General features: G+C 45.2%; 1 protein-coding gene across 2 annotated transcripts in view; it reads right to left on the reverse strand.

Annotated features, from left to right (window-relative positions):
• Positions 1 to 311: 311 nt before the first annotated feature.
• LOC144143593 (toll-interacting protein-like) overlaps positions 312 to 23771 on the reverse strand; it is a 43493-nt gene continuing 20033 nt past the window's right edge. For both annotated transcript variants that reach the window (XM_077675411.1, XM_077675410.1), the window contains exons 6-8: positions 21652 to 21745; positions 19744 to 19910; positions 312 to 8135 (exon numbers count right to left, since the gene is read on the reverse strand). In XM_077675411.1, the coding sequence (XP_077531537.1) occupies positions 8013 to 8135; positions 19744 to 19910; positions 21652 to 21745 (384 nt within the window). In that variant the 3' untranslated portion in view covers positions 312 to 8012. The remainder of the gene's footprint in view (positions 8136 to 19743; positions 19911 to 21651; positions 21746 to 23771) is intronic.

Raw genomic sequence — 23771 nt, forward strand, 5'->3', positions numbered from 1 at the left:
AGATCTGTTCGTTATAGCCGGGATTTCACTAAAACCAGGTTTGCTGTAAGAGGGCTATAGTGTAGTAGCATAAGGAGCCCAAATTTTTGCTGCACACAATGTTTTTGACTACTCGGAATGAAAAAGGTGGTGGGGATCAGAAGGCCTCAAGTACACAGGTTCTTGTACCAGCTCGTTATTGCTTGTTAAGGCAACACATAATGGCACACAGCAATGACATTAGAAAAAGTGTAATGTCCAGTGTGTGCATAGAGTCCAGTGCGTGCACTGCATCAATGCACACCGAATCAGCAACAGCTGACACTGTCCTATGCGCAAGAAACAGCTTTATTATATCACAATGCCACGGGGGGCACAACTTGTGCAGGATTTAGGGGACCAGCCATGCACAGTCTTGAGACAGGAGACAAAGTGCACGCATACGTGTACACACGACCCACACTGGAATGCCACACACATAGCCGACTTTTCTCAAATGCCGACCAAACCGTCGCACCAAGTTTCCGCCACGGGGCTGTGTGATATGGCTACTGTACAAGAACCCAAATGCGCTTCATGGCTCACCACAGCACCCAACATTTAACAACAGCTCGTTCATCCAACACCAACCAGTCGGCAACGCCACACACACCCCACACAAACCCTTAATTGATCAACTTTCATCATCTCGTCCACGGTTAACTTGGCAGTTCACTAGAATCGACCAGACTTCCTGGTTCTACCTGTTTCAATGTCAGGCTTATTTCAACTGAATTCTTGCTGCGGTGTGGAGATAATGGTAACAAAAGTTGATTACACAATCCTCTACACAGGGGGCGATAGGGTGAAGACTGGCAGCTGTCCTGAACTCGAGCACGGTCTGCTGCGCTACACGGAGCCAAATACCCAGCAACAACTGAGTTGAGTCAGACGTCATTTTTACAGCGAAGCTGTTAAGGAATCGTAATTTTTTGTGTCCACAGCCAAAAATACCAAGAAATTGCCAAGCGCGTGCACGTATGGGATGACCACTCACGACGGTCGCCCAACCTCCCTGGTGCACGTTTGTCAAGCCAGGCATACCCACTTAGGGAGATTGGCCAAGATTGCGGCGACTGCCCGGCAGTTAAAAAAAACAACGAAAAGGTGAGCGTGCTCGTGTGTGCGTGCCTCGTGGCAACTGCCCAGCGTCCCCGGTGCACGTTTGTCAAGCCATGCATGCCCACTTAAGGAGATGGGCTAAGATTGGCCAAAAAAACTCCAGCGTTCGCCGCAATCATGGCAGCACTTGCACGGAATGAGAAAGACAAGGCGACATCCAATAATTATGACTTCCAAAAAAATGAAAGAAGCTCACACTTATGGCAACAATGATGGAGTAAAGGTCGTTGCAGCAGCGAAGAAGAAGCAAATCGGGTGCAATCGTGGACTTAAACCTTCATGATGGACGTGAAGGTTGGGTTCAGCTTTGCTACCTTCCAAGTCTTGCGCATTACTGTGAGCTTTCTTCATTTTTTGAGAAGTTCGCACCCCAGTAGGAGAGGGCGGGTTTTCCACCAGCAAAAGCCCATCGAGCTCAACACCACCCATGCAAAATGCCGTGGTCTGGAAAAGCTATCGCCCAATCACCCCTGCAAGTTGTCCAGCAAAATGTCCATGTCCCCGCCGTTAAGATACAAGCCTACACAGCAGCAAATACAAGCCACATCACAGCGTCAAATGAAGCCTTTACAATATGCACCAAAGCTGACTCCACTTGCAAGCTAACTCGTTCAAATGAGCTTGACACAAGGAAATATGTATACAGAGCAATTGGTGCATGAAAAAGATACAAAACAAAACTCGGTAGTGAAACCCAAAGCAGCTATTTTGCAAATCCACCAATAAGCTACTGCAAAAGCAATGTTCAGCTTTTTGTTTCCAAGTTTCAACGTATCCTCAACTGAATACGTGCTCTAGGGAGTTGATTTCAGTAATTTTTCTTCGCTGCAGCTATATTCCCTCTGCCAATTAGACCAATGTCCTACAACCAAGAACTACCCAAGCCTTGTCCTGTGTTCTGTAGCTAACACACTTCAAAAGCATCCACTTCCAAGTCACCCTGTATTTTCAGGGTAGGGTTTGCACGATAGTTAAAAGAGAGCAAGCACACCATGCGCTAGAACCATCAGAAGGGACAAAATAGCGTACCACTTTTGCTGTGAGCATGACAGATTTCAACAACTCACACAACTCCTTCCACTGCATACTTGCCGCGATTGTGCCATGGTTTTCCTGTGGCGCGTGTGATGCATTTGATGTAGGGGTGTGCGAACACTCGAATATTTGAATACGAATCGAATAGTACCTCTGCAAATAATTCGATTCGCAAATCATATATCCACTATTCGATTTTTAGAATAGTCGAATGGATTTCCCAAACTTGCCCAGCTCTGCAAAAGCAGGTGGTGACGGCGCACGCTAGCGCATTGCTGCTACACCATCTGCTCGGCAAGTTTCTTTCAAATCGCGCTCTTGATGAGCAAGCCTCGCGGAGGCCGTAAATTTTATCCCGCTGCACGGAGTAATCTGAGACTCTGGCCGCCATTTTCAATTCTGCAACCGGACGTTTACGTTAGGGCAGCTTCCATGAAGACCGCCGCAATTTTCACAGCGCTTCCGTTAATTTAAAATCAAAAGCGGTTCTGGCCATTTTTAATGCAGTTGGTGTACCAATTCTGCGTGTTTACTTGTTTTCTAGACCACAGTAGATAGTGCAGGGTTGCCCACGGTGACTGTAGTGCGAGCTTTCCTTCTGCAACGTATTATTCACGTTTCACGCTGCCCGTGTGCTTCCAAAGAAGTGCCCCATTGTAGTGCCGTGTTTTTGCCAGTACAGTGCTCGCTTCTGAGTTACGAGGCACTTTCTAGTCGTTGCCTACAATTGCGCATCATGTCCGCTCCAGATTCCTGGAGTACTGCCAATGCGAGTTGAAAAGTGCATTCTCTGGGTTGAAAAAGAACGTCATGTCTCCTAAACTTGCGAAGTAGCTTCTGTTTTTACACAAAAACCTATGAAAAATTGAGGCCTGTAAAAAAAATTGATATTCGATTCGATATTTGGCTTTTTTTTCCGGATTTGATTCGAAAGTTACTGTTTGGCATTCGCACACCCCTAGTTTGAACACTCAGCACTAAATCATAACCAGTGCATTCGCGTTACTGACGATCTCACACGAGTTCGAGTTAAAGCCAACCACACTGAAAAGGATGTTCTGTCTTTTGCCCAGCCAAACTGTCCATTCGTAGCTTAGCAAGAAACAAATTTTGTCTTTTCTTTATAGTTTCAAGCTTCTTCAGTGTCGCATTCTAGTTGTCGATAGATGCAAAAAAGTGCAAACATGAAAGACGCGACATTTGAATGGATGAAAATTCAAAATACCGCCCCCTTAATTACAAAAAGCGATTAGGTCGAAGAAATGCTCAGCTAATCAGCCATATATTTAAAGAGCCTACCCTTAACACCAAAAACGGAACTGCACAGGAACACATATTCACCAGCACTGCAAAGCTTTGCAAACAAACATCACACGACTTGTATCAGTCCAGCAGTACCCTCAGACCCATTCAAGTGATCTCAGAGATTACAGCTACGACTGCCGATAGCGTTCTCAGGCTTACAAACTCTGCACTGTTTTAGGTGGACTGTCTAATTATAACATTTGTGCTTGTTCGAGCGAAATTTGCAGGCTGTTAATTACGCAGACTATTTCCAAGTCCTTGCCTGGTCCAAGAAGTCTGCCAGCAATTGCAAAAAAACAAGCCATGAAAAAAAAAAAAAGCGCAGCACTCAATCTTCTAGCTACCAGCACACCCAAGCAATCATTTGACCCTTGCAAAAGTGCAATGCCGAAGGTTATGCATAAAAATGTTCGCATTTCGGTAGTTCCAATTAAACGCCTCACACTCAAGTGATCGAACCCAAACTTAACAAAAGAATAGAATGAAAATGAGCCTAATGTCAGCAACAGGCCTAGCACATTCCTCTAGCAGCATAGTTTAAGGGAACTTTTTTTTTTTCTGAAACGCAGACACATGTCCACAAAAACGCTATGTCTTCAGCTGAATGATGCATAAAGCACAACATCTGTAAACTCCCCCACACCAAAACACACACCTAATATTTTTTTTGCCTGCAAATTGTCTGGTGCCACAAAATAAAAATCGTAAAAGCTACATCATACTGCTCCCTTCTGCCTCCTGGCACGACATCTGCTGTGTTCAATCAATTACTATGCATCGTAATAAAGCTTGATAAATAACAATAATAATGCATGCAGGTTTTCTGTCTTTTTAAAGGCTAAAGACGCATTGCCTTGGTATTTAATGGGACAGGGCATCGTAATAATTGTCTGATTATTTAACGTAAAGTACGAAGCATGCACACCATGATTGAAGTTTTTCTAGCCGATTTTCAGACTTCTGCTACATTGTAGTCAGGAAATGAACAATGTGGGTTAAACTGCGCAATTTGGTGACAAATAAGAACAACGAACTTACTTTAGGAAAAAAAAATGAAAAGAAACTTTTCTCAAATAAAAAAACAAGACGGTTACTTAATGAAGTCAAACAAAATCTTGGACAAAATGTAATATACAAAAGTCTAAGTGACAAACTTCAGTGCAATACGGTCACACCTAATAAAACCCCCACACGAATTTATTCTTTTAACATTGGGAGTGTTTTATTGAATTCCCAACTGTGAAATTCTAACAAATTTACAAAACAGGTCAAATTGTACAAACAAGATTTTCGCCGATAACACCGGAAAAGTAAAAAGAAAAGCTCTCAATGCAAACCTCTTCTTGACTTGCAAGCTATCAGACAAGTGATATGAACAAATTCAAGCACACAAAATTTAGCAACTTTGACTTAAAAATTTTAAGCCCATAAAGGCTTCACGTGGCAACAGGTTAGAGTAAAGTTGAAAAAGCAATATACTTCTCTCCGCTAACAAAGTGCTCGACCGTTCAAACAATCTTGCCTGTTAAAGGGGTACTGACACAAAATTTTGACGGCGAGATAACTTCGGAGATAGATTGGTGGGAACACATATACAGTCTACGCTCGTTACAGCGGATCCGGCAACAACGGACTTTCGGTTACAACAGACCATTTCTGTTGGTTTGTCTGGTACCCATGCATTTTAAATGGAGTCCACTCCGCTCACAACGGACCCGGCTAGAGCAGACTATCGGCTACAACAGACTAAATTTTAGGCGAAAATTGTTTCGACTGAACGTTTATAGCGGACTTCCGCGGGGCCGGCGCCCGGTGTGCTTTTTCGTTTATTTTGGCAAGAAAACTATTATGTCTAGCAACATTGCTGGCAGCCGGGTCGTTGGCGCAGCCAAGCCAAGCCAGTGGCTTTTTTTTTGTGCGACCAGCGGCATGAGCGGCAGGGTAGCTGATTTCACTGTCGGATAAATTAAGCGTAACTAACGCTGTTGAACACGAGGAAAAACAGGCTGACATCGCCAGAAGTACAGGCCTTTCTAAGCACAGTGTCCGCTGTACCATCAAGAACAAGGCCGCTGCCGATAAACGCGACTCCGGTGAGATTGAAAACAGGGCAATCGAATACTCGAAGTGGTGCACTCGGAGGCGAGTCTGCCCTCGTCAGTTTTTTTATGTAATAAAAAACTCGGGTTCAGTGAAGTTCGGCTTTTATTATTCCCACACATGCATCGTTCCCGTTCCGTTCGGTGAAAAAGGTAAGAAATGCCTCAAGTAGGGGTTGTTCCCCATCCATTGTGTGCAATCTGCCGGTAACCGTGCGCAGTCCAACTGGTCTAACTTTCGATTTTACAGCTGACCGTCATCAGATTATTTCATTACATCTGTTTCAATGACCAGAATAAAATCGCTAAAAATGTGGAATCTGCCTTGAGGGAACGTCAGGCAGCGATCCGATTTGTTTGACGAACGGTTTCGGGAAAACCTGCCTCGTCGTGAGGGGATTTAAAAGAGCCCAGCTAATGCTGATGGGCACGACTGATGTTTTATAGCTGGTTTATAATTGCGCCTAGTTATATTCTTGCGTTATTTGCTCAGCTTATCTTGCGTCTTTACACGCTTGACCACATGCGCTAGGCCTTTTCGAAGTGCCGGTGCTAAGTTTTGGAAACGGTGTTTACTCGATTCTTTGCCCTCGCCCGAACACTGTGCAGAGGTGCTGCAGGCATGTAGAAAGAACAAAGTGTATATACTATGCATGCAATATCGGTCAAAGTACTTAGAGCTCATAGCCCCCCCGTCGGATACTGCATACTTCGGCTACAGCGGACGTTTTTTTCCGGATTCAGAGGGTCCGTTGTAACGGGCGTAGACTGTACATCATCTGCAAAATATGAGCGGCGAATACAGCCTAGAACATATTTAAAATCAATTTTAAAGTGTTCGAAACGCAACCGAGCAGCCAGCAAAGGACCTCACGCAATCGACATCCCGTGGATATTTTGTAAATAAACAACATCCAAACACGTCACGAGTTTGTGTTTGCCGCTTCCGCACTGCCGGCGTTTTTCGCCAGCTCACCGCTCCAATCGGGGGGCGGAGCTTCTGCTCTCGAGAACGAACGACCCGACCGTTTGCGGCGGAGGCGCCGCGATTTCGTCGGCTCATCGAGCAGCTGGCCGCGACCAAAGTTCTACAGCGATTCCAGGCACTGTTTTTAATACTTTTTATTTACATTGGACGCGAAAACGCGCCGGAGACACGAAAAGACCACTGAGCGAGCCGCACGGCTGCTGTGCAGGCGGCGGCCACGGCCGCGAAATGGCGCAGGCAGGCGCAGGTAACTCGAGTGATAGCTTGTTACCGCTGCACGAAATTGTACCCAAGTCGCAACCATGGCAGCTCATATGAGAAAGGAGTTCATGATGCGATGGCGGGTTGCATTAAAAATATTCATCTGCACCGCTTACGAGAGCGGCAACAGAATATCCGCCGCAGTGCTAAGCCGAACACATCTGTAGGCGGACCTGTAGGCAGACCAGCCGGCTGCTCCCAGCGCGCGTCTTGCCACCAACTGTGTCGAGCGTCGCGCGTCGTTCTTTAGCCGCGGTAGCATTTGCACTCGCAGCGCCTGTGTCACGTCCACGGTCGCTTTTTAATTAAGCGGCTCACGAGATCAGTAATCAGTACGTACGGGCATTCGCAGAAACTGCCGGCGATGCGGATTAGACAGTGTACGGCAGCTCTGCTCTGTGATATCCTTCGACCGACGGTCACGTGGCCAGCTTTGTTCACACAAAATCCATCGTTTCGCGGCACCCGCTGAAACCGAAACTGCGACTGCCACATTGAATATGCCTCTAATTAAACAACCGTTGTACGCTGAAGCAAATGAGGTTTCTACAGGTGATAAGTAGGTCACTAGCTACTTATCGCAAAAAAAAAAAAAAAAAAAACAAGATGCAAAATTTTTGTGTCAGTGCCTCTTTAAGTTTCACAAAATGCAAAGTGTGCCTTACGAATACAAAAATATCGGTATGGTTTCTTAAAGTGCTGTACATTGCCTAGAAATTCAAGAACGTACATAACACAAGACAGTGGGATTACACACTCAGACTAAACTCTTCAAACTTGCTTCTTACAAGAGTTCACACTTAATGAAACCCTGGAAGTACCATTAACATTTCTCAACTACCAAAAAGAAAAAAAAAAAGACATTCACCTGTACTTATTTCTTTCTTTCTTAAAGACCTTTCAACAGAGAAGGTCCCTTAAGAAATGGCCTCAGGTCTACGAACAACAACTACGAACGCAGGCTCTCGCAGAATTTAATTTAGAGTAGACAGGTTAGAGATCTGGGATTTGCAGTCAGCCAGTTATAACTTAAAGTTCAGTCATTCTCCTGCTTTTACCCTCCACTTTGAGGACCCCCAAACACAGAAAGGTCCCTTTAAGACATGGCCTCAAGTTTAGGAAAACTTGACGAGAGAGCGAACTCCCTCAAGAATTTTGCTTCCTGCACGCGCAAGCTGGAAGGTCTAGGCGTTGGCGTCGGCCGTCATTGATAGAAGCGCATTCACGGCGGCATCTTTGTTTCCCCGGTGTGTTTCCAGGACTCCCTTGACTACCTCAGCGTCCATGTCTGGAAACATCTCGTGGACCTGCAGAAAAAAGAACTCCCGTAAATTTTTTCTGTCTTCAAATTCAAATTAGTGGCACTGTTTCAACCCGCCCAAAAAGTGACAAACATAAAAACTGTAGATTGGTATTTGTTTGGAAGACCTTTAAGGGTGTTTACATTTAGACAAGATGTTACAATAAATCTTTGAAAACTTATTTATAGGGGCCACGTAGGCAAAATATACGTTTGTTTCCTTCGAAAGATTTCGTGTTTTATAGTGCCCCCAGCACTTGTCCGGAAGCAAACGATGGTTTGTTCACTAACAAATTAATAAATTTGAGTTAAAATTTTCATGATGTCTGCAATGACATCATAAAAACAGGTCATCAAGCTAAACTTGGTGTGCTGCGGAGCTTCATTTACCGTTAGTCAACCTAGATAGCGCCACCATACCGCGGCGGGCTGTTTTCTGCCTTTGCTTTGTTTTTGACCGTATTTGTACCAGGCTTGTTTTTGTATAGGTAGAAAATAATCGTTTCATGAAACATGGTGTTCGCTCTACAAATATGGTCACGTAAGATACCATTGCTTAATTTAAAGGAGCCATGAAGACAAAACACAAATTTGTTTCATTCAAAAGATTGCCTCGTTAGAATCATACTGACACAAGTTTCATTGTAAACTGCGTTCAAATAAGCTATATAATTAGGAAAAAAGGGAATGGCCATGCGACCCACCAGCTCATTTCCGGCAACAGAACCTACGATGTCATACCAGACAGCTCTGCGATTGGCGGAGGCCGGCAAAAGCAAACGCAAATTAGACAGAGCTTATAAGCTTGCCGAAAGAGCTATTTGCGCCTAAATGTAATATCCATTTTACAGCAGTAAGAATTGTGCGGGAAACAGCAAAAGTAACGAAAATACACGTAAACAGAAAAACGGATGAGCACTGCTGTTGGTACTTGGCGCACTATGCTTTAGCTGCACAGCAGTCCGGCGCTTCGGAGCTGTCTTACACGACGCTGGCCGATTGGCGTAAGCGACGTTGTCTTATGTGACCCTGTTTGTCAAGCATACCCGAGGTTTCACGAAGCGATTACTTTCTACCGTAACAAAAACAAGCCAGGTGTATATACGTTCCAATACAAAGCAACGGCAGAGGGCTGAGTATGCTAGCGCCATCTGGGAGGTTTGACGGCAGCAAGGCTGCAGAGCTGAATGGCGCAGTGGAAGTTTGTATACGTGCCGTTATGACTTCATTGGAGACGCACGAAAACAAACGATTTGGCGGGAGAATGAATATTTCAACCTAAATTGATTAATTTCTCAGTGAATACGGCATCATTTGCTGCCGCGCAAGCGCTGGGGACACTGTAAAACACGAAATCTTTCAAATAAACTAGTATTTTGTCTTCATGGCTCCTTTAAAGGAGTACTGACACGAAATTTCAAAGCTGAGATAACTATGTAAAACGCTTCTTTTTTATCAGGAGATATCTCCCAGCAAGTTTCAACAGCAAACGTTCAGCGAAACATATTTAAGATCCATTTTAATCTTCGCCCGCACGAGAAAGCCCAGAGCGGGCCGACGTGACATCATCTGCTACGTGCCCCAAACTGCCGACGTCGGGGCTCCCGTGACGAAGCCAACGCGCTGGCTATGGTTGGCCCGCGCTGCTCGGGCGTGTGTACACGTCATGGTTTTGGGACTGACGTCATGCTGCCAGGGCCTGTGGGGACGGCGAAGACCTCGGCCGGTCTGGGCGCGCACGTGCGCTCGCTCGCGCGCGCTTCCAGAGAGGCAGCGATACGGCAAGAATGGTGACGCCATGTGATACATGCTGTCATGGCGGCCGCTCGGCATTTTTTTGTCGAAACCGAAACAGGCACAAATAAATGACGCCGTAAATGAATGTTTACGCTGCGCTCGACCGTCTAATCTGTCATTCTATGATTAGTGGGCTGGTAGGCACGCATAGCAGCGAAAAAAACGTAACGTAAAAATTACGTGTCAGTACTCCTTTAAGCCAATCGGCCAGTGTCGTCTGAGACAACCCCAAAGCACCGCAGTGCTGTGCAGCTAAAACAAGCATAGTAGTGTGCCCAGTACCAACAGCCCCACAAATCGGTACTTTTATGTTTACTTGCACTTTCGTAACTTCCACCGTTTACCCCACAATTATTACTGCTATAAAAAGAGTGTGCCCTAAATTTAAGCGCAAATAGCTCGTTCGGCACGCTTATAAGCCCTGCCTACTTTGCGATTGCTTTTGCCGGCCTCAGCCAATCGCAGAGCTGGCATGTATGACAGCATAGGTTCTGTTGCGGGAAATTGAGCTAGTGGGTCGCATGGCCATCCCCGTTTTTCCCAAATATGCAGCTTATTTGAGTGAAATTCACGTTAAACGTGGTGTCAGTATAATTGTAACGAGGCAATCTTTCGAATGAACCAAAGTTGTGTTTTCTCTTCATGGCTCCTTTAAGCAGAATAACTGGCTTGACGACTGTGCTCAGACTTTGCACGAAGATCACATTTCGAGGTCTACTTTTGCTGTGAAGATCCAGGCAACTTTATTGCCTTACTGTTCTCGCAGTCTAGAAAAAAAAACATGCTTTGATATATGAACCCAGAATAAGCCTTTTTGGATTTTTTACGTGTATCCACATAAGAAAAATATTATCCAGGCCACCTTATCTTCCATAAGAGAAAACTGGCCTTCAATCAATTCCTAAAAACCACCGCACCGGTGCAGCCTGTATTATTTTTAAACGAAATTGCCCATAAATTGATAGCTTTCTGTAAAATTTCAGTGGTAAACATTCAGCAGTTTAAAAATGAAAATTGTTTAAATCCATTACGTACAGTTCAGCACAAAAACAAGACAGGGACTAGAAAAGACAACACAAAAAGATAGACCCTGTCTTTTTTTGCGCTGAACTGTACCTAATGGAATACCAACTAAAGCCAGTCAATTACATCCTTTAAATTGATTGACTGATTGATTGTAGGGTTAAACACGCCGACGCAACGGAGGCGATGAGGCGCACTGTAGTGGAGGGCTCCGGATTAATTTTGACCACCTGGGGATCTTTAACGCGCGCCGAAATCTTGTACACACGGGCATTCTTGCTTTTCGCCTCCATCAAAAAAGCGGCCGCGGCGGCCAGGAATCAAACCCGCGACCTCGTGCTCAGCAGCGCAACGCCTTCGCCACTGAGCCACCGTGGCGGGTCTACATCCTTTAAATCAACTTATTTATTGTTGTAACAGCCTGTATAACAAACAAGCGACACAAGAACTGGAAAATATGACGCCAAATCATGCAAGACACAAAACCTGCTTAAACATCGGCGTTTTTCGTGGACACCCATTACTCCGGTACACCTTCAACTCAGCGCTAGTTGTAAGCACTGCTCTCATATCCCTGAATTCAAGCTCCTAGGTTGGTATTCTCTTCGGTGCGTTTCACTTCAGCCACATCACATCTTAGTTGAAGATGTTGCATGCCAAGTGTAATAAACTTGGAAAGACGGAGGTCTTTTTGAGCAAACAACGTAATACAGTAAAAGACGCTCGTTAATTTGAACTCAAAGGGGACCATGAAATTGTTCAAATTAAGGGGGGACGCGGGTCTTAGAATGGTCCAAAATCGCGAAAATACGCATTTTGGGAAAAACACATTTTTGAAGTCTTTGAACCTTCAAGCACCTACTCTAAAAGTTTCACCGCTGAATTCGATCGGAAATAATCTCAAAAACGACTTTGAAAACGCAGCGGGAGCCGCAAAACGCCGAAAAACGGGCTAAAAATGCTTGAATTTCGCGCGCGCGCCACACTCGAAGCAGACTGCCGGCGGCGGCCATCTTGGGCTCGCTTTGTAGCTGATTTCTTTGTGCGTATTTTGCGCCAACTCAAAATGGCGTCGCATGAGGAGAACGAGCGGTACCGCCGATTTACCGAAGGTCGTTTCGGAGCCGCTGATTGGCAGGAGCAGGCGCGCTCGAGTCGAGCCCCCCGTTCCGCGTCTCTGATTGGCCGGCGCCGTTGAGCCGCCATTTTTTTTTTTTTCGTTTTGTTTTTGCAGGCGCGCGTTCGGCGCCGCAGTAGTTTCAATTCAGGTGTGCTTTCTCTGCCGTTAGTGACTGCAATTCTGTCACAACGTCTTTACGTCTCGTGCCGCAATGCCTGGAGACTTTTACCTCAAGGAACTACGCGCTGCAAGCGTACGGAAACACGATGGAAGACGCCGTAGACGGCGGTGCCGAGATCGCCTGTCATGTACGAATCTGGTCCGAGAAGCGCCGCGTGAAAACGTCCGGATTTAGTTAGCTGTTGTGCTTTGGTCTCATTTGTGAAAAACAAAGTTGGCAGCACAATATGTTTGTGCTTTTCTTTAGTTTGCATAGACATTGAAGGAAGTGAAAAGTAGGAACTACCGTACTTGAAGTTCAGCAAAAAGTGCAGTTTTCCAGCGCTGTTTACAAAAGTTTTTCATTACTTGCATAAAGCCTTCCTGATTATTTTTGTGGTACGGGCGCATATTTGTTTTTTTTTTCTTGAAGAACAGAGTGACACGGCGCTTTTTATATTGGGCCATGCTGTAGCGAGAGTTAGAAACTAAAGATGCATTTCTCTCTTATTTTGCGATGTCATGCTCTGCCTGAGTGTTTCACTATCAGGCTTTTGACCTAGGGTGATAAGACTGGTATCATTTATTTATTAGATCTAGCAGGTGATGCTGTTTTTATCACTCTGGTATCCATCGCCAAATTGTCTAGCAGGTGATGCTGTTTTTATCACTCTGTTATCCATCGCCAAATTGAAGTCCACTTGCAGCTCTGCAGTTTATTTTGTGAGGTCACGCTTTTCTTTGCGGGGTGTTTCCTTATCTTACTCTTGAGCCAGGATAACAAGACTGGTATAGTTTCATTTGTATTGAATTGGTCTAGCAGCTGATGCTATTTGCATCACTGAAGCATTGATCACCAAAGTGCATTTCACCTACAGCCTTGCTGTAGGTTTGAGATGCATTGCAGGACAATCTAGTTCTGGGTGGCTGCTGTGCTTTAGTCTCATTGGTAGCACAAAAATAACAACAGCACATGGTATCTGTGCCTTTCTGTATTCTGTAAAGACACAGAGAAAAGGTGAATGAGGATATACAGTTTCTGAGGTGTAACAGTAGAAAATTTAATTTTCCTTTGCAATTTGTGCGGTATTCGTGTGAATTTACGTCAATCTTTTCAAAGTTATTTTTGTGTTACAGTCACATACTTGGTATGCTTTTCTGCGTAAAGAATAGAGCTACAAAATGATGCTATTTATATTGTTGTAGCTATGCTGTAGCAAAAGTTACCGTGATCTGAAACTTCAAATGCATTTTTCTCAGTTTCTTTTTTTGCAAGACCAAGCTCTGCCTTACGGGGTTTTTTGTAATGTTGCTCTTGGGCTAGGATGACAATACTGGTACCATTGTATTCGTACTGAATTGATCTAGGGGGTGATGCTATTTTTATTGCTCTGTCATTGTTTACCTATTTCCAGAAATTAATAAAAATGAGGCAATTTTATACGAATTGCTGATATCAAATGTTCACCTCTTTCATGCTTTGCAAAAGTCTTCAAAATTAATAAAAATAGCATAGCCCCCCAGAGTAGACCTTTGGCATTATGTCCGTATAAATCATCATTGAGTTTGCTAAAGCGAAATTGCTCTAAACCCCCGTAAGAAATGCCTCAATAAATAAATTTCAAAGTGTTGTATTTCTTGAACAAATGAAGCTATGTCAAAACCAATTACATATTTGAAATCAGTGTAAAAAACTGCTTAAGACTGCCAACTTTCATCTAGCTGGCACTAATAATAAAAAAAATTGTCTAAAGACCCACCTCCCCCCTTAAGCGGAGTTCGAATTAGCGGGCGGGCGCTACAATGAATGGACATCGGACCACACTGCGTGGGCAGAGCACAAAGAAGCCACCTCCGGACTCGTTACCGCCAATTAGGCGCTACTACACATTTGCGGCAAATGATTTCGCAAATAATGTCCAAGAAAACCTGCAATGGCATATGCCAGAGCGCTGGCACTGGCGGCGCGGTGCCCGCTGCGAAAGAGAAATAACCTGTCGCAGCAGCGTAGCGCACACCCTACAATGTTGTTTTTCTGCTTCGTTGTTTCGCGTCTCTGGTATATTTGCTTTGGTTTGGATTTGCAAAACATTGTAATCACTCCGGACCGACTTCTTCTGCGAGGAGCGATAGAAACCAGGGGATCCCAGTTCGAATTACAACCGTTCTGAATACCGACGCGTTCAAATTATCGGCAGTTTTCCCCCATTGAAATGTACGGGGCTGTGCGGGATCACGGCGTCAGTTCGAATTAACTGTAAGTTCAAATTAACCGAGTTTGAATTAATGAGCTTTTACTGTATATTATACCCCAGTCACACGGGCACTTTTAATCGCAATTGAAGTGAATTGCGATCGAGTTTTCGAGCGCGCTCGATGCGCTGCCGCTGCTACACGGCCCGTTTCAATCGCGATCGAAAAGTTGCACCGGTTGCACTCGTGTCCGCTAGATGGCGCAAACATTGTACTTGCTGCCGGCGTCTGCTAACTTCTCGGGTCGTAGGTAGTACGTAACTATGTAAATGTGACCTCACGCTTATTTGGGTCAAGTTATTTGACACAGTTTGTAGCGTTAGTTGAAGTTTTCACCTTCTGTGTCATTACTGAGTGGCGACGAGAGTATCGCCGCTTTCGTTCGATCGCGCTTGGAAGCCTCGATCGCGCTTGAGAAACCAGGATTGAGTTCGAGCGGGATCGAGCTCGATCGCGATTGAAACTGCCGTGTAGCATGCGCCCGATCCGGATTGAACTCGATCCGGATCGACTCAATCGCGATTGAAAGTGCCCGTGTGACAGGGGTATTACTTTTTAATACCTGCATAATGAGTTCATCGTCAGTTACCCATAATCATTATAGTCATCGAATGCTTATGGGAAGTTAAAATGTCACTTCGAAAGCAGTGGTGCCACTGATGAACGGTGATTTGGAGCAATTTTTGTATCAGCAAATTATTAATTTTGGAGCAATTCGGAGCACCTAAATGAATACCTCGGCAAAGTTGGCGCGGCTCACTCAAACTCACTCACAATTTTTTTTTTCGAATCACCACTCACTCAAACTCAGACTCAATGCTGAGCAGCACATCTGCGCTCACTCAAACTCAAACTCACATTGAGCTCAAAACTCAGAACTCACTCGGACTCAAAACTCAAAATGTACTCAGAACTCAAAATGTACTCAAACTCAAAATGTAATCAAAACTCAAAATGAATCAAAACTCAAAATGTACTCAAACTCAATTTGGACTCAAAACTCAAAATGTACTCAAACTCAAAGTGTACTCAAACTCAAAGTGTACTCAAACTCAAAATGAACTCAAAACTCAAAATGGACTCAAAACTCAAAATGTACTCAAACTCAAAGTGAACTAAAACTCAAAATGGACTCAAAACTCAAAATGTACTCAAACTCAAAATGAACTCAAAACTCAAAATGGACTCAAAATGGACTCAAAACTCAAAATGGACCCAAAATGGACTCAATACTCAAAATGTACTCAAAACTCAAAATGTACTCAAAACTCAAAATGTACTCAAACTCAAAATGGACTCAAAACTCAAAATGTACTCAAAACTCAAAATGAACTCAGAACTCAAAATGGGCTGAGAACTCAAAATGAATTCAGAACTCACATGGCCTCACAGAGATTGAGACAGTCAGAGAGTGAGAGTGAGAGTTTGAGTGTGAGATTGAGAGTGTGAGAGTGTGAGTGAGAGTGTGAGTGAGAGTGTGACTGAGTGAGAGTGAGAGTGTGAGTGAGTGAGAGTGGGAGTGAGTGTGGGAGTGAGTGTGTGTGAGAGAGAGTGTGAGTGTGAGAGAGTGTGAGTGTGTGAGTGAGTGTGTGTGAGTGAGTGTGAGAGTGAGTGTGAGAGTGTGAGTGAGAGTGTGAGTGAGAGTGAGAGTGTGTACCTTTTGCTGTATACCTTTTGCGATATCCTCATAATTATAACCAGAAAGCATTTTCATATTTGTCCCATGTGACCCCCTCGACGAGACCTTTAATTTGATACCCCACACACCCTAGCAGGGTCATATGGAATTCATACCAGTCAAACTAACCATGACTCATGACTGTAACCAGGACGCATTATTTAGGTGTCCGACATGATTCCCCTAACTGGAACCTTCAATTTGACGCCCCACATGCTTCAGCGGCCTCACCTTGAATTTAACCCCATCTATGACTCATAATGACCATCTCATGATTCGAACTACGAAGCCTTTTTTTTTATTTGTACCACGTGATTCCCCTCTTCAAGACCGTAAATTTGATACCCTACACTCCCTAGCGGGGTCACTTCGAATTTTACCCCAATATAAGACTCGCCATGACAATCTAATGGTTATAACCAGGAAGCATTTTTGTATTTCTCCCACGTGATTCGGCTCATCAAGACCATTGATTTGATACCCATCACATCCTAGCGGAATCAATTTGAACGTTAAACCAATCAATGACTAACCATGACTATCATGATATAGCCCAACCACATTTTTGTCCCACGTGATTTTCCTTATCGGTACCTTCAATTTGATACCCCGGACACCCAGTGGCATCATTGTGAATTTTAACCTAATTTATGACCCATTTTGACTATGTCATGATAATATTCAGGAAGCACGTGATTACCCTCATCGAGACCTTTAATTTGATACGCACTAGCGTCATGAACCTGAATTTTAACCGAATCTTTGATTTACCATGACTACGTCATGATATATCCATATCTCATGTTCGTCCCGAATGATTCCCCACATCGAGACCTTGAATTTGATTCCCCACATGCCCTCGCAGCGTCATTTTGAATTTTAACCCAATCTATGACTCATTATGACTGCCTGATGACTACAATCAGGAAGCATTTTTTTTATTTACCCCGCGTGATTCCGTTAATCCGGACCTTTCATTTGATACCTTACACGCCTTAGCCTCATCAGTTTCACTTTTCACCCAATCTAATGTGGTCATTATTCTGTCTTAAGGGGCGCTGCCCAGTCAATACAGCTAATTCATTTGAAACAGTAGAAAGGACAGCCCCCGCCCCCATTTCCCCCCGGCTCTCACCTCTTCCTTTGTGACCCCTAGTATATCAAGCCGTTAACAGTAGCAGGCGAACAACCAGCACGCCAGCGCCGCCGTGTGCTTTCCCACCACCCTTTCCCACGCTCTTAGTGGATCCGTCAGGAGGAAAAGTTAAGACAACCCTTTTTTATGACCTCACCAGTCAATTATCACTCACGCGCCCAGCCGCGAAAATTAGGTATACAGCAAGTGCTTATGGCCATAAAAATTCAACAAGAAACTAAAATGTACTCAAAACTCAATATGTAATCAAACTCAAAATGTGCTCAAACTCAAAATGTACTCAGAACTCAAAATGGACTCAGAACTCAAAATGTACTCAGAACTCAAAATGGACTCAAACTCAAAATGGACTCAAACTCAAAATGTACTCAGAACTCAAAATGGACTCAAACTCAAAGTGTACTCAGAACTCAAAATGGACTCACTCAAAATGTACTCAGAACTCAAAATGGACTCAAACTCAAATTGTACTCAGAACTCAAAATGGACTCCAACTCAAAATGTACTCAGAATTCAAAATGGACTCAAACTCAAAATTACTCAGAACTCAAAATGGACTCAAACTCAATCGGACTCAAACTCAGTCGTGATCACTCGGCTCAAACTCACTCAAGCTCAAACTCACCATGCCACACTAGCCTCGCGCTCACTCAAACTCAAACTCACGCATGAGTTTGATTCCAAATGAGTCTGAGTGAGTGGACTCATGAGTGAGTTTGCCGACCTCTGGTTTTGGAGCACCTTGGAGCAAATAAACATCAACTGCTAGATATGTCCAAAGCAACTCTCAACACTAAACATTTACCAGTATCGTCCAGTAATTGATGTAGAGGTCGCCATGGAATGGGCTTCAAGATGCTTTTCACACGTGCGATCAAAAATGGACGGCACAGCTGAAGAATAATGGCCTTCTTGTCCTTACTAGGGAAGACTTTTTCAAGGCGTCACCTAAAACGCTCCATAGCTGGCAGGCTCGAACATGCATTAAAAATAGCTTTCACAGACAGCTCACCCAATAGCCCAAGAATAGCCAAATAGCCAATAAAAATTCCACCAACCACAAAAAAGTAGTCATATTCGGCTATTTATAGCCCCAACCTGGCATCCCTGGGGCAATGGGATTTTTTTCCCACTTATTTCGAAACAGTCGCTAGAAGTAGCCAGAAGTTTGATGCAATTAAATCCCCTAAGTATCCACGCAATAGCAAAAAATGACACAAAACATAATTTGCAAGGTATTTTGCTCCTTTCTGGTGCGAATAAAAGGCAAAAAGGCAAGCTGGAAATGCGCACAAGAAATGCGCATGGAGCATTTTTGCATGCGATTCCTGCGCGTTGGTGTTGCGCGTGCGATTTTTTCATGCCCGCGTCGACGATTCCACGCACGCGGCAGCTTCTGCCTCGCTCAGAAAATGACGCGCGTCGCGCGCGGCAGTGGGAGGAGCCTGGCGACTTGCGCCAATGGGGAGGCGCGCGCCTCATGGCGGCGGTTTTGAAGCGCTCGAGACAGCCCAGTCGCGTAGCCTGGTCACGGCGGGTTGGCTCCATCCGAGGGGGTTTAGGCTCACCACCCTGGCAGGTATTGCATGGACGCTTTCACTGGCAACGCGGATGATGTTTTATAATGACGATTTCGCCCACATTATAAGCTCATTTACCACACAAGGAACTTCGTGTGTGCATTGAGCGGTATTTTAGAGAGCGCTTAAAAGTGGTCGCTCGAGCTCCCCACACCACTTCGCGGCCGAAGCCGCCGCCATGTTGCCGCGCCGCTAGCAGCGTGCGGGTGTTTACGTGGCAGCGGCAGCGCGCCTGTGGCGTGCGCAGCGCGTTTTCGCAAGCAGAAAACGCTCCACGAGGTTCATGCTTTAGAGAGACTGGCCATTTTTCACGGCCCGCTTCACTTGCGATGGTCCACTCCGCGAGCCCAATAATCGAAGCGGGAGCTTGCAGCCGAGCGCGTCATGCATGCCGCGAAACGGCGCTCCCGCTGGCTCTCGGGGCGGAAAGAGCCGGCAATAAACGCCACCTAAAACTACCTATTGTTCATAGCAGGAACCATTGGAAACTACAGCAAGAAGGAAAGTTTTGAACCGCGGTACGCCAGCGCTACAGTTGCTAGACGAAAACACTGTATCGGCGGTACAGTGACGGCGCCAACCAAACTCACCGCGGCAAATACGATGACGGGTGCTAGGGAGTTCAAGTTATCAAGCCGAATTAGTTACACATGTCTAGAGACCACTGAAGTAGTGCTTATAACAGGCTGCATGCGATTTGCGCGACACAAATTTTGGCGCACTTTTGGCGCACTTGCTTGCAAAATCGTGGTTTTTTTATCAGGATGGCGCAGGATACCTCATTTGGCGCAAATTGGCGCATTTGGCGCAGGAGTGGCAGCACTGCGAAAGCCCGGTGTCTGCCCTCACCTGCTTGACATCACTCTCCGTGATGGGTGCTGGCGGAGGCTGCTGCTGCTGAACAGCCGGCAGCATAGCCGGCTGCATAGCTGGCTGCAAAGCCGGATTGTAGCCCGGATTGGCAGTCACCAAGCCGGGTCGTGGCACGGAAACAGGGTAAGGTGGGTACACGTAGCCTGGAACAACACAAGGAGATCCAACAGATCTAACAATATCTACTTTTTGACGGCTGGGGAGACCGTGTTTCTTAGAGCTCAGTTTGAGACCACCGTGTCAGCATGTACCGTATTCACTCGATTGTAATGCGAGCCGTTTTCCCTAAATTTGGCCACCTGAAGTCAACCCTCGCGTTAGAATCGAATACCGATATACGGAAATTTCTTTCTGGATGCAGTCAAAAGTTACCCCTCGCATTACTATAGAGTAAATACAGTAAAAAGCAAAAGAGAATAGTTTGTACACACTGGGACAAATATCATCGTCCCGCAATTCATCTTTTGCTGCTGGTACAACGATTATTGGTACAACTGTACTACGGTACCACTAATGGCACAATGACTGATATAATTACAGCTAGTACAACAAATGACATGACTGCTGGTACGACAAGCACAGCACACACAACACTTGGACTGGCTTGACCCAACCTCAGCCAAATAAAGCTTATTCATGACAAAAAAAAAAAAGGTGCAGGCCTGACGATTAGAGGGAACAAAAAGTTAAAAAAAGAAAACAAGGCTGGGCACATTTTCTTCCGCATTTGCACGATTCTAACGCGCACCTTTTTTCGCTAAAAGTATAGCCTTAAAATTTGCGTGTGCATTACAACCAGGCTGAAAGCTTAAATCGGCTTCCAATGTTCCCCACTTAAGTTTTAATGCGAGCGCAGTCGCTGAATCAGCAAGTTTATAAGGCACAAAAGATTTTTGCTGCCACAGTGGCGCGAATCAAATAAGATGTCTTCTGCAGGGTACGCGGTAGGATTTATTTGAAATCTGTGCGATAGAATCAGCGTCATTATTTTGTCCAATTTTTCTGCGTAATCGTTCCAGTGCATTACGATTCGGGGTGCGTCATTGCCACCTTTTCTGCCATAAATCAGCGCCAACATTTTCTACGTTTCACCTTCCATCGTTCTGAAATAAACCTGTCATTACCACCAAGTACTACTCTATACAGTCGAGTCCACTTATAACGATACCGTTTATAACAATATTTTGGATATAACGAACTGCTATGGCACCGTCAACTTTTGTATTCTTTCTATGGTAAAATAAACCGCTTATTACAATGCTCCAGTGCCACGATATCGGATGTAACGATTGAATCCGGTTACATTGTGCACCAAAAGTGCAACAGTGGCGACTCTAACGACACGGTTGCGCAGCCTATTAAGGTAGTGTCTTCATAAAAGGCCAAATGCGTGACACAGTCCCTCGGGGACTTTGTTTCCACCAAGGACATTTACCTCAGCTAAGTGAAGCACCTATAGATGCTCTTGGAAAAGATTTGCGCTAGCTTCACATGCAGCAAACAAAGGTGACCGACTGTGGCTTCTTTTCCGCAAATTAGTAGTAGTACCACCTTGCTGGCATGCGAATAAAATGTTTTTAGCTCTGTTCCGTCGTTTTATTTCGCAACCCGCTTATAACAATTATCTGTTATAACGATGGGATTTCCTTGGCGCTTGGATATTGTTATAAGTGGACTAGACTGTAGTAGCGATTCCCTTCATTACCACTGCCAAAAATTTCAAAAACAAATAAATAAATAGATACGTACTTACACCTGAAGAAAATAGTGTACACACAAAACGCAAACCTATACTTTACAGCCCAGAGCTCAGTTCGTATACGATTCCCTCCGCGGCCTAATGAGAAGAGAACGTCCACTTCCTCTCGGGGGTTGGCAACTCACCGGCAGCAGCGGGGTACTGCACCACTCCGGGCATCATGTACGGCGTGTTGACCAGAACGACGGGAGGTGCAGCCAGGGACCCAGGAGGAATCGCCTGCAATGTACGAGAAGGACAGCACGTGTGTTGGGAACGTCATTCTTCGACGGGCTGGGACATCACTGAAAAGTTTCCTCAATGATCCCAATATCGCGCCAAATTTTAAGCCTACAAAGTTTACATTCGAAGCCCCACAATAATACCCATCCGATGCCAAGTTTCTCAACAGTAGATTAAGATGGAGAAGCTCCAGAATAAGCAACGAAGGAATTCTGGTTGCTGGAGTTTGTTGCTAAGGAAAAGGTGGGAAACAAGATATTTCTGTTGGGATTTCTGTCAGCCCAGTGTTGTGAGAAGCGCAGAGGAACTGATAATTCATCACACCGCTAGAAATAACTCTGTATAAGTCAGCGCACAAATTTCAACAGGCATTTTCTTCAAGGCTCGCTCAAAGAGCCCCGAAAATACACGACCCCTCTAGCAGAGGAATCTTCCTACCTCTTCCAATTCCCCCAAAACTCCTCCGACATCACAGTACGAATACAGTCCATCTTTCTTCAAACCTACAAAAAGATGCGATGTCGAGTTTCTCGCGAGTACCAAAGAACTCGTTTTCCGTTCGAACCTCTGGCTTGAAAAGACCTGCAACTCCACAGTCCGCCACCATTCAGCAGAAATGGAAAAGACATGTGTGCTGCTACCCTATAATTCAAGTTTGTTGCACCAAGTTTAGACAGGTCATGTGATGCCCACCAACATACAGCCCCTCCTGTGGTAGTGCTTTTTATGCCCGCTTAATAAGCTTGCGTACCGGTTGATGTTGGGCAGAGTCTGTGGCGGCGAAAATGATGCCATTTTATTGCACATTAAAGGCCAACTGCACTCAAATTTCACCTCGACCAAATTTATTTTTAATGCGTAGTAAGTACCCCCAAATCAGCTGGGACACAAGTGGTAGCCCTGTGAAACGCCTCGTTAATCAGTCAGAAGTGTTTAAAAAAAAGCTCCACCACAGACCACGCTGCACCTGCCGCTGGATCGCGTAAACAGCCATGACGCGCCTGTGGCGTTCCAGCGGGCTTCTTCCTCTGTCCAGCCACGCAGCTGGAGAGCCGGTCAAGCTTTGCTGCGCACACTTCACCCATTCGCTCCTCCGTGCGCACGTAGAGCTTGCGCGCAGACTTTCTCCCGGGCTGGTGATTGATTGATTGTGGGGTTTAACGCGCCAACGCAACGCAGGCGATGAGGCGCGCCGTAGTGGAGGGCTCCGGATTAATTTTGACCACCTGGGGATCTTTATCGTGCGGCTCCCGGGCTGGTGACCGTCCGGCCGCTCGCTGGACGGCTGCAACGTCACCTCGATGGCCGCGCTCTTCTCGATTTCGGTTTCAAAATCGCAGATTTTTGCTAGCCGCATGCGGCGTCCACACGCGTATTTCAGCTGTTGTATTTTGCATGTTGCTTTCTTTTTAAGCAGACTATACGAAAATAGGGTTTCCAAGAGGTCAAAATTTTGAGTGCAGTTGGGCCTTTAACTCTTTCAGGACCGCTCCATAGGCGATCGATCACATATGATCGATGGTTTCGCGAGCCTGCAGAATACAAATTTTCGCTCGATGGAACACCTAGCGACATCTAGGAGATAGTTTGAAACCTGGAGTTTTCTGTTCTGTGAAGTTCCTTTTTTTATCGCCAGGTGGCAACGCATCAGATATTTTATTCTGACGGGCAGTGGTTTCGAATGTAAACAAACATGGCGTCATACTCGCGCCAGCGCGATAAGAAATCCGCCTCGTCTCGTCTCGCATATCTCTGCCTTCTACTGTTGATTTTAACGATGAGAGTGGCAGTGAAAAGTCGGAATGCGGCTTTAGAGATCGGATTTCCGCTCGAGTGAGGTTTCGGGTGTCGATCAGCCTGGAACATCAAATCGCGCTCAAAGGTGGGTGTTCGTTTTAGTTTCAATTGGCTCTAGAGTAGATTTGTGCGCTCGAAATATATTCTGGCTGGTTTATATTTGTTCGCTAGGGTGTTAACTACCTATGGTAGTGATCTCCTGCCACCAGCGCAGAAACAGGTCAAG

Source organism: Haemaphysalis longicornis, unplaced genomic scaffold (genome assembly GCF_048455015.1).
Source record: "Haemaphysalis longicornis isolate Haplotype H1 unplaced genomic scaffold, Haemaphysalis longicornis Haplotype H1 scaffold_6, whole genome shotgun sequence".
In the NCBI taxonomy this organism is placed as follows: domain Eukaryota; kingdom Metazoa; phylum Arthropoda; class Arachnida; order Ixodida; family Ixodidae; genus Haemaphysalis; species Haemaphysalis longicornis.